This window comes from Helianthus annuus, chromosome 10 (genome assembly GCF_002127325.2).
Source record: "Helianthus annuus cultivar XRQ/B chromosome 10, HanXRQr2.0-SUNRISE, whole genome shotgun sequence".
NCBI lineage: Eukaryota > Viridiplantae > Streptophyta > Magnoliopsida > Asterales > Asteraceae > Helianthus > Helianthus annuus.
The window spans coordinates 16113470-16127437 of NC_035442.2; the positions used below are offsets into that span (position 1 = coordinate 16113470).

Sequence of the window (13968 nt, forward strand, 5' to 3'; positions counted from 1 at the left end):
TGTTTGTTTTTGTTTTTTTTATGTTTTCCCGTATTTTGAGTTTATTTCTATAAATAATTTATCGTTTTTACGTGTATAAAACCGTTCATATTTAATTTGCACGTATGGATCCGAGTAACAATAGTCCTTCATTCTTAAAGTTGTTTGAGGACGATGATCCTATTTTCTTTGGTATGTTTATTGGTTTTCTGATTGCTAAACATATTGTATTTAAACTTATGTTTTTTTTTTGTTTTCACTTATAGGAAATACTTAATGACTTTGCTTCATTAATGTTGGGAGAACAACCACCTTACAAGGAATCTGTTAAGATTCTTGATGGTAACAACATATGGGTTGTAAGATTAAAAAGAACTACTTTGGACCCTGTACTTGGTGACGGCGTCACCAAAGTTGTTAGGGACGGTGGTATAAAAAAAAAATGACTATCTTTTGTTCTAGGCTTTTGGACCATCATCATTCTTTGTTTCAGTCTTTAAATCATGTGTTCACGAAAACTGTTTTATCTCCAAAATGATACCTGATGATGACGTAATTGCAAGTAGTATATATTATACAATCAGTTTGTTAAATATCCTTTTTTTTACTATGTATTGTTTTTTTAATGTTGATTATCACTACCTTTCAGGTCATGGCTGATGAATTTAGGAGGCAATTTTACAGCAAAAAATTCAAAGGTGATCCATCAACTCTTTATGTAGGAGATAGATTTTGGAACGTAAGAATGGATGGATTGTCTGACAGCTGTGTTTTTACTCATGGATGGTCTGACTTGGTAAACGATCTTGTGTTAGATAAACGGTCTACTTTTGTCTTTACAATGGCTAGATATAAAACTTTTGAGGTTTCTGTGTTTAATCATCAAACTAGTACGGAAATTCAATTCAAGAGGGTTGACTTAGTTGTTTTGGATGACTCAATTTATGGTGATGATGAATATAATTTGCTGATTGCGGTTAGTGTTATACATCTTAATATTATTTATTATTTATTAACACGAGCTTATTAGTTGAACATGTATTTACCTCTGTTGATATTTGTGATTTATTTTTTAGTCGGAACATAAGCAGAAGTTGAGTACTGCCGAAACTGATGTTGAGCAAGGTGTTGTTGGGGATTGTTAACATGACAATATTCAGCTTTCAACTTTTGAGTCTATCTTCAATGTAAATTCCTATGTTTTAATCTAAGTTAACAAACCTTAACTTTACCAAACTCCTACCGATCGAATCGAAAACTTCGTTATCAGACAAGTGAGCGGAACCCCGTGGATGTTCAACCATGCTATCCTTTCGAAGGCAACAACTTGTCCTTTCCATAGCTCCAAGTTCAAAAACCAACCGTATTCTGGGGCATTAGCCCTGAACTCGTCGACCTCCAAAAAGGTTTTGAAGACGATAAGAACATTCAAGCCTCCAAGGTATTTAATAGCCGCTTCTCTATACTTAGCTTCCTTCATTAGCACATCGAGTTTCCTCAATGTCCATAGATCTTTCACTCTACTAACGATAGCTTTGTTATAAAATTTTTGAATGCCTTAGATGAACTCGGACACGTTCACTTCCTTGCACTTCTCATGATTTAATTGTTTTAGTGCTGGAAACCGTACCTGCGTAAGTGGCCTCGCTTGACATGAACGTCCTGAATCGCTTGTCCTCCTTTGTCTTCTGTTCCATATTGTCTTGAGACTTCATCTTCACCTTTCTGTTAAAGTTAATGTTGCCCAGGTTCTCCCACACCTCTCCGTTCTCCAAAGAGAACCTGGCTAAGTTGATGAACAACTTAAAACTTCCCAGCCAAACATTTTTCATCTTCTTCTCCAACTCTATCGGGTCTTCAACACCTTTAAAACTATCGAACCCGAATCTATTACCCCTTTTATCTCTTTTCCTTAGAATATATACTCCGACAACATCCCGGAAAACCGATAGAACCTCAGCGACCTCCTTCGAGCTGCACTTCTCCGGCAACCTCGCCACAAAGAACTTCGTAATACCTCTGTTAACCCCTTGCTTCCATCCGAGTGGTTTGCTTCAAATCCCTCGTCTTCCTTACTCACCGGTCTTCTCAGGTCCGTTGGTTTTCTTGGGAGCATTTTTCCTACTTGCCTTAAAGATTTGTACTTAAATGAATGATTCTTGGATTTGTTACGTTGAAAATAGTTCTTTCAACAAGTTCCGGTCAAAGATGTAATGCAACGTTTTCAAAAAATGAAAAATCATAGGGAACAACTATAGGTAAAAAAATTCAATTCGTAAAGATCATCATATTTGTATTACGTGTTTTTTTTTTTAATTCTAGTTATGATTTTTTTTTATTATTGTATCATACTTTTATTATGTGATCAACCTAAACCAACCCGTCAAATCGACCCGAAATTTTTCATATCTGCTACTATAAGTTTATATAAGCATCTAAAAACAATACCAATATCAATTCTCACCAGTGACAATTGTACTTTCCACTCACTTACCTCATGCTTAATTTATTATATTTATGCTAAATGAAGTAATATGGGCCCTTAGACCATTGGGTATGGGGGAGGATAGTCTCCAAAGGACTACCCGCCACGTAGGCGCCACATAATCACGGGAGGAGGATAGTCTCTTTGGTGACTACCCAAGGGTGTGGGGACTACCCCACTTCAATAAAAAATAATATATATTCAAGGAGAGAGAGAAAGAGAAGCAATGAAAGGGGCCCACCACCAGCCTCGTCTCCATCGTCCATATTCGGACGGAAGTGCCGGGACGCCCCTAAGGGGGGTGGTGTTTGACTGAGCTAAAGGGGGGATGGCCCTGTGCCGATCCCCATACCCATTCGTCTAAATGCTTTATTTAGATCTGGTCAAGTGAATGACCGAATATCAGATTATGATTAGTATATGGGCTTGAAAATCTGAAGATAGTATCGTTCGCGTCATAATGTCTCATGGTTTTGCATTCACATGCATCTTTCATTAAGATTGTAGTTGGGATATTCTTTTCTCTCCTTTTCTATATCCTTTTTAACTTTTATGTTATGAAATGAATAACTTTTATAAAGAAGGAATAAGATTTAAACATAAAAACAACTGTAAAGTATTTAAACGAAATAAAAACCCGTTTAAAGGCCCAAATAAAAGAGCTCATAGTAACTTTTCAAGATTCTTGAAAATTATAAACCTAATACTTAAAGTGGTATTTAATTTTACTATAGTTGCATAAAGGGATGATATAAGAATAAATCAAAGAATAAAATGGTTGACATGGGTTTTTTTTTTTTTTTCCCACTATATTATTACTAGGGTTGGCCCGATCAAGCTTTTTTTATGTAATTTCCAACACTTTGTTGGTCATTTTCACATGGAACTGATATGAATTTTTCCAAAGTATCGTACACGTTAAGACAAACGAAAGCGCTATGCCATTTTTCGGGCCCCAAGTTAGTTGCAAGCAGTTTCGACGATTTAGCAAGTTTGAATGTTAAAATAGCTTTTGGTTGTTGTTGAAGCATCTAAAGCTTTATTGAAAAGCAACATATTATATGCTTGCTTGATGGAAATTTTAAACAATGTTTTGAATTTCTTATTCAAAAATTTGTGTCAAATTTCCTAGTAACTTGGTATTAGCGTCATAGATACATTAATTTGTTGTCTTTTATTGAATTTGTTTATTTTATATCCTTTTTGATTGAGAAAATATGTTTGGTAAATACATATAAATGCTAAGACATTGATGATGAGTTGATGACATAGACCAGTGATGTCTGATGAGGGGAGAAGTCTTGGAGGATAAGCAAGATGTTTCTAGGGTAAAAATGTACTTTACAATCTATCTTGATTCTTGAACAGTTAGTTTCAAGACAAACAGTTAGTTTCAAGACAAAGGGCTTGTAATCTTTAAGTACTAATTAAGGTGTTTAGTAAATGTTTATCCTTAAAATGACTTAGAATTGTAGTCTCATACTAAACATTAATGTCAATTTAGAATATTTAGCGGGGGTATGAGTTAGGCTTCAAAAGGTACATACCAAATCGTTAAATAAGGGCCCATTCTATACACACCCCCCCTCCTTCCTGATTACACCCCCCCTTGTGAGAGGAAAACTGTCGGTCCCACGCAGGCCCCACCTGTAAGTATGTGAGATGAGGGGGGTGAAAAAAGTAAATAGGGGGGGTGTAGAAAGTAGCACCCATAAGGGCCCAATGGTACAGTGGCGCAGCTTCTATAGGGTGGGAGGGGGCGGCCGCCTCCCCGAACTTTTCGCTCAGTAGTGGAGGGAATGTAGTTTTCGTATAGAAATTTTTTGGTATATACGTTTTCGACCCCCCGATCTTATAGAAATTTTTTGGTATATACGTTTTCGACCCCCCGGTCGGAAATCTCAAGCTTCGCCACTGCAATGGTATCAAGGTGTTGCCTTGCGCTTGTGTCCCTCTCCCAAAAGTGAGGTGTACAGTGTACTCCCATTAAAAACAAGTGGTGTTGATTTTGGAAGTAGTGTAGTTTGCCTTTCAAAATTTAGCGTTTTCAAACCACTTTAGTTTTTTTTTTTTTTTTTTTTTTTTTTTTTTTTTTTTTTTTTTTAACAGAAAAACACACACCCTTTAAGATTTACCCCCAATATACTTCTATTTTCCTTTATTTATGAGACTTGAACTCGTAACACTTTCGTAAAGATTAAAAATAAATATTAACATAAGTAGATGGTTTAGGTAAGCTTCTCTGCTACATGTTTATAGTTTCTATGGGTGTAGGTGTTCGAACATATACGTGAAATTACAGATGTCTTTCATTTCCTTGGCAGTTGAAAAGGTGTAAAAAGTCAACGTCAAAGTCTTTAGTCTCTTGGATATGCATGCCACGTATGCTTTGAATGGTTTGCAGCATCCACTTAATTACATTGTTAACTTTTAGAATATATGGTATGAAGGGATTCGTTTGGGATTTATCAAGAAAAAAAATGTTTTTATGTGGTATCATGTAGACGTATTTTTTTCGATTCTTCACATCCCCAATGTCAGGCTTTGTTGAAGCTTTATTTGAAATGTGATATTAGGTTGAGGTGACTAGATATGACTTTATGCATATATTATTTAACTAAAAACATAATAAAAAACAACCACATTCTCCTTCCCACGCCTACGGGTTGCGCCTAGCCCCCACCCCACGCTCTGGATGGTGCTCCTATGTAAAAGTGCCCGTGCCCCTGGTTGGCACAGGTTACGTGACACCAACAGTGTCACATAAAACCTTATATTAATGATGATTCTTGTCAGTGGCGAATCTAGAAAAAACCTAAAGGGGCAACGTTTCTATAAAAAGGGGCAGCGACATCGAAAAAATGTCAAATTTTTCCAAAATTTACACTAATTTTACTCTACCGCCGGATCGTCAAAGGGCAACAGGGATTGCCCCTTGTTCTATGCTAGGTCCGCCCCTGATTCTTGTGTCTTATTTAAGTTATTTATATTAGTTATAGATTTAGTTTCTAAACTCAAATTTTATACAGATTTGACCCCAATAGAGTTATTTGCTTTTGTTAGTGGTCTCTAGATATGTTAGAGATGGGTAGTTAAAGTTATATGAAATAATTATTTTACCCTTTTGAAAATTACACTTTCAACTTTGTATTAATATAATATCAAAAATGTTTATTTTTATGATATTTATTTTGTTGATTAATTATCATTATCGGTTAGAAAAACGAAAATACAAGGGATGTTAAAAAAGAAAAACCAATTTGAATTGTTAAAACGTCAACGTCACCAATACGCTACAATTTACAACATTCTGTTAGTTGATCATTTGGTTGAGTGATATCTTTGTATTACCCACATGGGTATTATTGTACTTTCACCGGCGAGTAAACCCTATCTTTTGTAGTAAGCTCGAACTTTTCCCCATCCAAAAAATACACGCCTAACGTTTCCCCCAAAACCCACCCGACGATCACCGTCCCTATGATCAACTTCTCCGGCGATCACCTCCCCGTGAACCTGGAAACAACGTGTAACATCCGTCAAAATTGGATACTAAAAACCTGACTCGTTTTGTAAACCGGATTCTAAACGAATTAAATAAAGATGATAATTTTTATTATTTATTATTTTAATAATAATACGCGTTAAGTTAATTATGTTCGGGTTTAAAATAATAGTTTTTTTTTAATTCAAATTAAATAGCGTAAGATCCGTTAAATAATAAAAAGGAATAATAAACAAGGTCAGGTTTAGTGGTTAAGTTGGTTAAGAAAGCTTAGGGCCAAATATGTAAAAACAACAAACCCAAACCCCCTTTTACGCGCCCCCACGTGATGAGTCTACCTGGTTACGCGCCCTAACACATCCTCACACCCCGCACATGGATCCCACACCAGGCCAGGGACTATTCGGGAACGATATTCAAAAACTTGAGGACTATAGATGTAATTTTAGAAAGTTAGGGACTAAAGGTGAAAGTTGGGCAAACCACAGAGACTATCCGAGCATTTTTCTCTCCAATTTAATTAGGAATGGTTAAAGCCTAACATCAAATTACTTTTCTACTCAATTTAATTGTTTACAACTAATAGCTAATGTTAACCGTTAATGATGTAGTGGTGGAATGGTTTGGGAAAGACTTGCTGTTACTTGTAACCCAGGTTCGACTCCTGCTCTCCCCATTATTTTCTGCGGCATCCAGGTGAAGGGCGAATACGGGTGGCGCCAGATGGGAGGCGAGGTTTTACTGATTATTCCACTGTCATGCCTTCGGCGGGTGGAGGTCGGGTTTCCGCGCATCTGGGAGAGCCAAGGGGCTGGCGGCGATCGAGTAGAAGAACTTGGCAACAGCGCCCGGTGTCATGATGGTTGACACGTCGTTCCTTGCCGTTAAAAAAATTACTAATGTTAACTATTTAACTTTAAGGTTGTTTAAAACTTAAATCAAATTAAAAGGTTTGTTATATAAAACTACTTAAACTAAAGGGAGTTGATATAAAAAATCATATTTAATGTTGATATCTTCAAATCACACTCAAAACAGACGCCGGAAACTGACTTCTCATCTTCTCGCCGGAAAACTTTCTTCTCTCTCCCTCTTCATATTTGTCAATCATCCAAGGTGCCGTTCTTGTATTCGGGAAACAACTCAACAAGTATCAAAGATATTGTACCATTAAATACGTATCGATTTAAGCTTTATATTGTACGTTTTTTTATTTTTTATACCTCTTATCACATTACTTAACAAATGGGTATCTTGACAGACAATTCTTTTAGTCGGAAGCGCGTCGATAAAAGTGCTCACCGACACGACAATCCGTCGGTGAAGCTGGTTGTGTGGGGTGGTGGTGGCCACCGTCATATTATCACATTGGAAACGATCACCGTGTTGTATTCTTCGTATTATCCGTGTGTTGAGCATTTAAGAAAAACGTGCGGTGCAAGTTATTATCCATTTTTTATTAATAATTTAAGTAACGTCGTGGACCACTAAAATGTAGATTTTATTATATTATCATTGTTAAAGAAAGTTTAGAAATATATTCAACCACAGCAAAAAACATTATCATCCCAGTTTTAAAATATACCCCTTATACTATTGTGATTTCTATAATCGCCACATTTACTTACGAACGTGGGTAACACATCTGTCAATTTCTGTGAAGCTTCGCTCCATCCTATCTATATAACCGGGTTTGCACCGTTGAACCAGAAAATAAATCCTCTGCATATTTATTTATTTACCTTCAGCCTTTTTTCACTTTGCAAACAAAACTCTCGAAAACATGGTTGCAGAAATTCAACCTTTGTACGACATTGGTAACATGTTGTACAACATAGGCACCACCTCACTTACCCTTACCAAAGCCAAGAAAAGATGGCGTCTTGCATACTTTGCCATATATTTCTCAAAGGCCATAGCCAAAAACGTCATCTCCAAGGCACTACCCGTTTCAAAATTCCCGCCATATTCCGTTATCGAAATCATCCCACACATTGATGATGATTCTAAGGTTGGTGTCAATATCAAGGAGGTGCCTGATCATCATTTCTACGGTATTATTGATCAAACACAGCTTGTTAATATCGTACAAAACAAAGACTTGGAAACGCTTCATGGGTTAGATGGTGTCAAGGGGTTAGCAAAAACCCTTCACACTCATCTTGAAAATGGGATTGATGGTCATGACATAAACGAAAGGATAACGGTGTTTGGTTCCAACACTTACGAAAAACCCCCTCCAAAGGGTTTGTTTCATTTTGTGGCTGAGGCTTTTAAAGATGTCACCATTCTCATACTAATGGGGTGCGCGGTTCTTTCTCTTGGTTTCGGTATCAAAGAAGATGGAATTGAAGACGGATGGTATGAAGGTGGAAGCATACTTATCGCTGTCTTTCTAGTTATCGTTGTGTCTGCGGTTAGTAACTTTAGACAAGAAAAACAGTTTGACAGTCTGTCAAAGATAAGCAATAATATCAAGATTGATGTTGTTAGAGAAGGAAGAAGACAAAAGGTATCCATATTCGATATAGTTGTTGGAGATATTGTGGTGTTGAATGTAGGAGATCAGATTCCAGCGGACGGGTTGTTTATTGACGGGCATTCATTGCTGGTGGACGAGTCGAGCATGACAGGCGAGAGTGACCAAATAGATGTAAACGCCATTAGTAATCCGTTTTTAATCTCCGGTGCTAAAGTGGCTGACGGGCATTGTCGGATGCTAGTTTTGTCAGTCGGGATGAACACTACCTGGGGGAAGATGATGAGTTCCATCACGGGTGATAACAACGAGCAAACGCCATTACAATCACGCCTCAACAAGCTTACTTCTTCAATCGGAAAGGTAGGTCTTGCAGTTGCTATTTTAGTTCTTGTAGTTATGTTAATTCGTTACTTCACGGGAAGCACAAAAGATGAAAATGGTAAACAAGAGTATAATGGAAAACGCACGAGTGTAAGCGAAATATTAGATTCTGTTACGGGTATCTTCTCGGCAGCAGTGACCATCGTGGTGGTGGCCATCCCCGAAGGTTTACCGTTAGCAGTTACACTTACACTTGCATACTCTATGAAGAGAATGATGGGTGATCAAGCGATGGTTCGAAAGTTATCTGCATGTGAGACCATGGGTTCCGCCACGGTCATATGCACTGATAAAACCGGGACTTTGACTATGAACCAGATGACGGTAACAAAGTTCTGGCTCGGTCTCGAGTACATGGAAGGGCATTCATCAAATGCTATCGCCCCACAAGTCCTTGAACTTCTCAACGAGGGAGTCGGGTTTAACACTACAGGTACGGTATTCAAAGACACTTCACGAATGGTATCTGAATACTCCGGGTCCCCAACCGAAAAAGCGATTTTATCGTGGGCGGTTGAGGATTTGGATATGGATATGGAAAAAATGAAACAAGGTTCGACTGTCCTTCATGTCGAGACATTTAACTCAAAGAAGAAGCGAAGTGGGGTTTCGATTAGGAGAAAAGACAACACTATTCATGTTCACTGGAAGGGGGCTGCTGAGATGGTACTAGGAATGTGTTCAAAATATTATAACAGCAATGGGAGTAAAATGGTGATCAATGGCGATTCAAGAAAACAATTGGAGAATATAATCGAAGGAATGGCAGCGAGTAGTCTCAGATGCATCGCTTTCGCGCATAAGAAGGTTCTAGAAGGCACCGATTATCAAACATTAACCGAAGAAGGGTTAACTTTGCTCGGGATTGTTGGGTTGAAGGACCCATGTAGACCAGGATCCAAAAAAGCTATTGAAACTTGTAGGTCTGCTGGAGTTGAAATCAAGATGATAACAGGAGACAACGTATTCACAGCAAAAGCCATTGCCACAGAATGTGGGATACTTGAATCAGGTCAAGAAGTATGTGAAGACGAAGTGGTGGAAGGTGTCCAGTTTCGTAATTTCACTGATGAAGAAAGAATGCAAAAGGTTGATAAAATCCGTGTGATGGCGAGATCTTCACCTTTTGATAAGCTTTTAATGGTAAAGTGCTTAAAACAAAAAGGACACGTCGTGGCAGTTACAGGTGATGGGACAAACGATGCACCTGCCCTCAAAGAAGCCGATATTGGTCTTTCAATGGGAATTCAAGGAACCGAAGTAGCCAAACAAAGCTCAGATATTGTTATCTTAGATGACGACATTGCCTCTGTTTCAACCGTATTGATGTGGGGACGATGTGTGTACACTAACATCCAAAAATTCATCCAATTCCAGCTCACGGTAAATGTCGCTGCTCTTGTGATTAACTTCATTGCAGCAGTAACTTCTGGTGCGGTCCCTTTAACCGCGGTTCAACTCTTGTGGGTCAATCTAATCATGGACACTTTGGGCGCACTTGCGCTTGCTACAGAAGGGCCCACTAAGGAACTCTTGAACAAACCACCTGTGGGTCGTGTCGAACCTCTTATAACTAATATCATGTGGAGAAACCTACTTGCACAAGCTATTTTCCAAATTACCGTTCTATTAACGTTCCAGTTTAAAGGTAAGGCGATATTCAACGTGGACGAGCGGGTGAAAGACACAATAATATTTAATACTTTCGTGCTATGTCAAGTGTTTAATGAGTTCAACTCGAGGAAGCTGGAGAAAAGGAACATATTCAAAGGTATTCACAAAAACAGATTGTTTGTTGGAATAATCGGGATTACGCTAATCCTCCAAGTGGTGATGGTGGAGTTTTTGAAGAAGTTTGCGGATACAGAAAGATTAAATGGTGTGCAGTGGGGAATTTGTATTGGTATTGCAGCTTTATCATGGCCTATTGGATGGGTTGTAAAGTTGATACCAGTACCTAATAAACCATTTCTTAGCTACATCAGATGCTAAGATACAGTTCGCACGTATATATTCATATAGATTTTTCGTACACTTGTATACATTCGTTACATTGTTATTGATTTATATATATATTAATATGATTTGTTCCTTATTTGGTTTTTGATCATGGTTGGCTGGGAGTGAAGTGGATCAATAAGTAGTTTATCTAAATGGCGATAAATTAAAATCTAAAAGCAAGATACAATGAGTAAAAATGGTGAAACTTAAAGTAACTTGAAACATGATTAAACGGTTAAAAACTTAAAATTGATAACTATGTTACGTTTCGTTCGTTACTACAATTTCCATCCACTGTTAATTTGTTTATGAGTTTCATATTTAATTATCAAGGATGAAGCAACTGGGATGTGCAATCACATACTAGTTTATTCTAACACCAAATAAAACAGACCCACATAAGTGAGAATGTTAACTTATGAAAATGAACACTGAACAGCACCAAAGTTGTGATTGTAAACATTTTATGACAGTTTGACCTCATAAGAAAACCAAATTGGAATTTGAAGCCCAGGTTATTGGAAATCATGCCAAATATTCTTCATATCTTTCTATACTAATAAACAAAAATACTTTTTGGACACGTGTCACCCTCTCGTAATTTCTCACCCTTATTTTCTTATTTATCTCTTTTATTAAATAATAATAATAATAATATTAAACATCAATTTAACTAAATCTATTTATCTCTTTTCTTTAATTGATTTATTTTATAACTCTAAAGTTTCAATCTTTGGCAATTTAAGTCTAAAGTTTCAATCTTTGGTATTTTAACCCCTTTGATTAATTTGATTTTTCACTTCTAATTCAAAAGTTTTCATCTTTTGCAATTTAACCTCTTTAATTTTTTTTTACTTTCAATCCAAAACTTTTAATCTTTTGCAATTTAATCTCAACCTTTTTTTTTACTTTCAACTTTAGTCTCTTATATACTTTTCATCTTTCATAAGTTCTCCATTTAACGTGTCGTTCTAAATTTCCGACTTAACACGCCGCAACGTGCGTGTGGGGTTCAACGTTTTTTCATCTATTTTTTCCTGTTTGATATGTCCGTCGCAGCGCGTCTATTTTTCCCCATTTGATAGGTCTGTCGCAACGTGCGAGTTAGAGATCGACTTAGTTATTTTTTCCTCGGTTTTACACACAGGCTCGTGGTCATGTGAGAAACATTTGCCTTTCATCTAACATGATATATAACTATTGAATCCCCCGCCGCATTGCGGCGGGTGGTAAATCTAGTAAAGTATAAACGTCAATGATTGAAAGCACGTCGAATTTCTAGACCATTTGATGTATGAAACAATGACATATGGCTCCAATTTCTTTCTTTAAGTGAACAGCACCAACGCTTAAATGAATAATCACAAAATACCAGATTTGAATTCATTTAAACTCTTGCTGTGTCAAGAATACATATATGCAGCAACAAAAACATAAAGGCATATGTGGTATACAATAAAGGGTCATTAAGGCACTCAAAATCAATAACGATTATGCTTTGATCTCATGGGTGCTTGGAGGAGATCAAGAATAATAATAAGAATAAATATTATTATTATTATTGAGTTGTGTGTTCTTGAGCAAGAGTTTTAGTTAGAGTGTGTTCTTGATTCACTTGTGTAAACTATCTCAGGTTTAACAAATGCTTAACACTACGAACAACAACCATATCAAGATTATTGTAAATCCTTATGATATCCTTATGATATTAAGATACTACTAACTTTCACCAATTCCAGTCATACTAATCTGCCCTTTGTTGTAGTTAAATATCCACATCTTGCGTCAAGTCGAACATAACACTATTCTTATCGAAACTCAAACAAAAACCTTATTCTATTCCTCTCATTGTAAAAACTAGAGTCAACTCAGAACTTGAGCTTCAAATTAATGATTTTCTAAGCCAAATTTTGTAAACTTCACTTGCAGAAGCAAGACATTCTCTCAACTTTAATTCATAGTAAATACAATACCATATATAATGTATCATACACGATTGGTCACCGGAGTGTGTCATCCATATTCGGAAAATTGTCACTTTCTATCACTAAGTTTTAGGGTTGCAAAGTGGAACGATTCGTTCAGATTGAAAACATATATCAATATCACTTCCTTCATGTATAAACTCGATGAAATTCTAATCGGTAGATAACATAGATCAACGGTATCGTTCAAATTACCACTAAAATTACACACTACTGATGGAGTAAGTGTGGACGTACCTTTCTATGACGATCGCCCCTTGGTTTGAGGATCTAAAGATACATCATCATGTGTTTTCATAGTTAGGTTTGTTTAAAGCAGCAGCATCAGAGAAATTTGAATTGGCGATTGAGATTGATACCGAAAACAGTAACCGCCAAGGGAGAGCCAAACTGTGTGTTTTTGCTTTGCGGTTTTTTATTTTTATTTTACCGAAATTAAACCATTGTAATTAGGGTGTACATGGGCCGACGTAAGTTATTTGAGATTACCTAAAAAAACTCTAAAAGGAGTCGAGCTTAAACTAGCAGGAGCTTGACCCTGAGCCTATATATTAAGCCTGTTTAGAGCCCAAACTCGAGTTTAGCTCGCAAGCCTGAACAAGTCTATTATTTTTATAACTTTTACCTAATATATTAAAATATATTAATATAATGATAATCATTTTTTATATTTATATTTATATTTATATTTATATTTAATCCAATGAAATGAATAGTGTATTAAACATTTAAACACACGTAAATAAATAAATATATTAATAATCCAATGGAATGAATAGTATATCAACTGTGTGAGAGATCAAGGCCTTAATAAGGCAATAGGGAGACACATGTTAAAGGGTCGTCAGGGTGGTCGCGTACTCGCATGACACACAACCATCACGCTAGTGATGGCGTGATACATCGCCGCAAGCGATGTGTATCACGTTGGTGATGGTTAGTTTTTTTATTTGTTTAGTGTTTTGGTGACATCATGTTGAAGAAACTGGTGGAAAACGGATTTGAAGAGATGGATTTACAGGTTCTTGATGAATAAGAAAAATATTTTTTAAGGTTTTACACAATCAGCTCCTTAGGTTTAGAAATATCTTGTGTTTTTTTTTTTTTTTTTTTTTTTACCTTTTTAAGTTTTACACAATCAACCTCATCA

At 36.6% G+C, this 13968-nt stretch overlaps 1 protein-coding gene across 1 annotated transcript; it reads left to right on the plus strand.

Moving 5' to 3' along the window:
• The first annotated feature begins 7663 nt into the window (after positions 1 to 7663).
• Positions 7664 to 10939, plus strand: LOC110884074 (calcium-transporting ATPase 12, plasma membrane-type-like). The gene has a single exon (XM_022131737.2). It carries the CDS (start codon positions 7753 to 7755, stop codon positions 10822 to 10824), a length of 3072 nt encoding a protein of 1023 aa, XP_021987429.1. The 5' UTR covers positions 7664 to 7752; the 3' UTR covers positions 10825 to 10939.
• The last annotated feature ends 3029 nt before the right edge of the window (positions 10940 to 13968 follow it).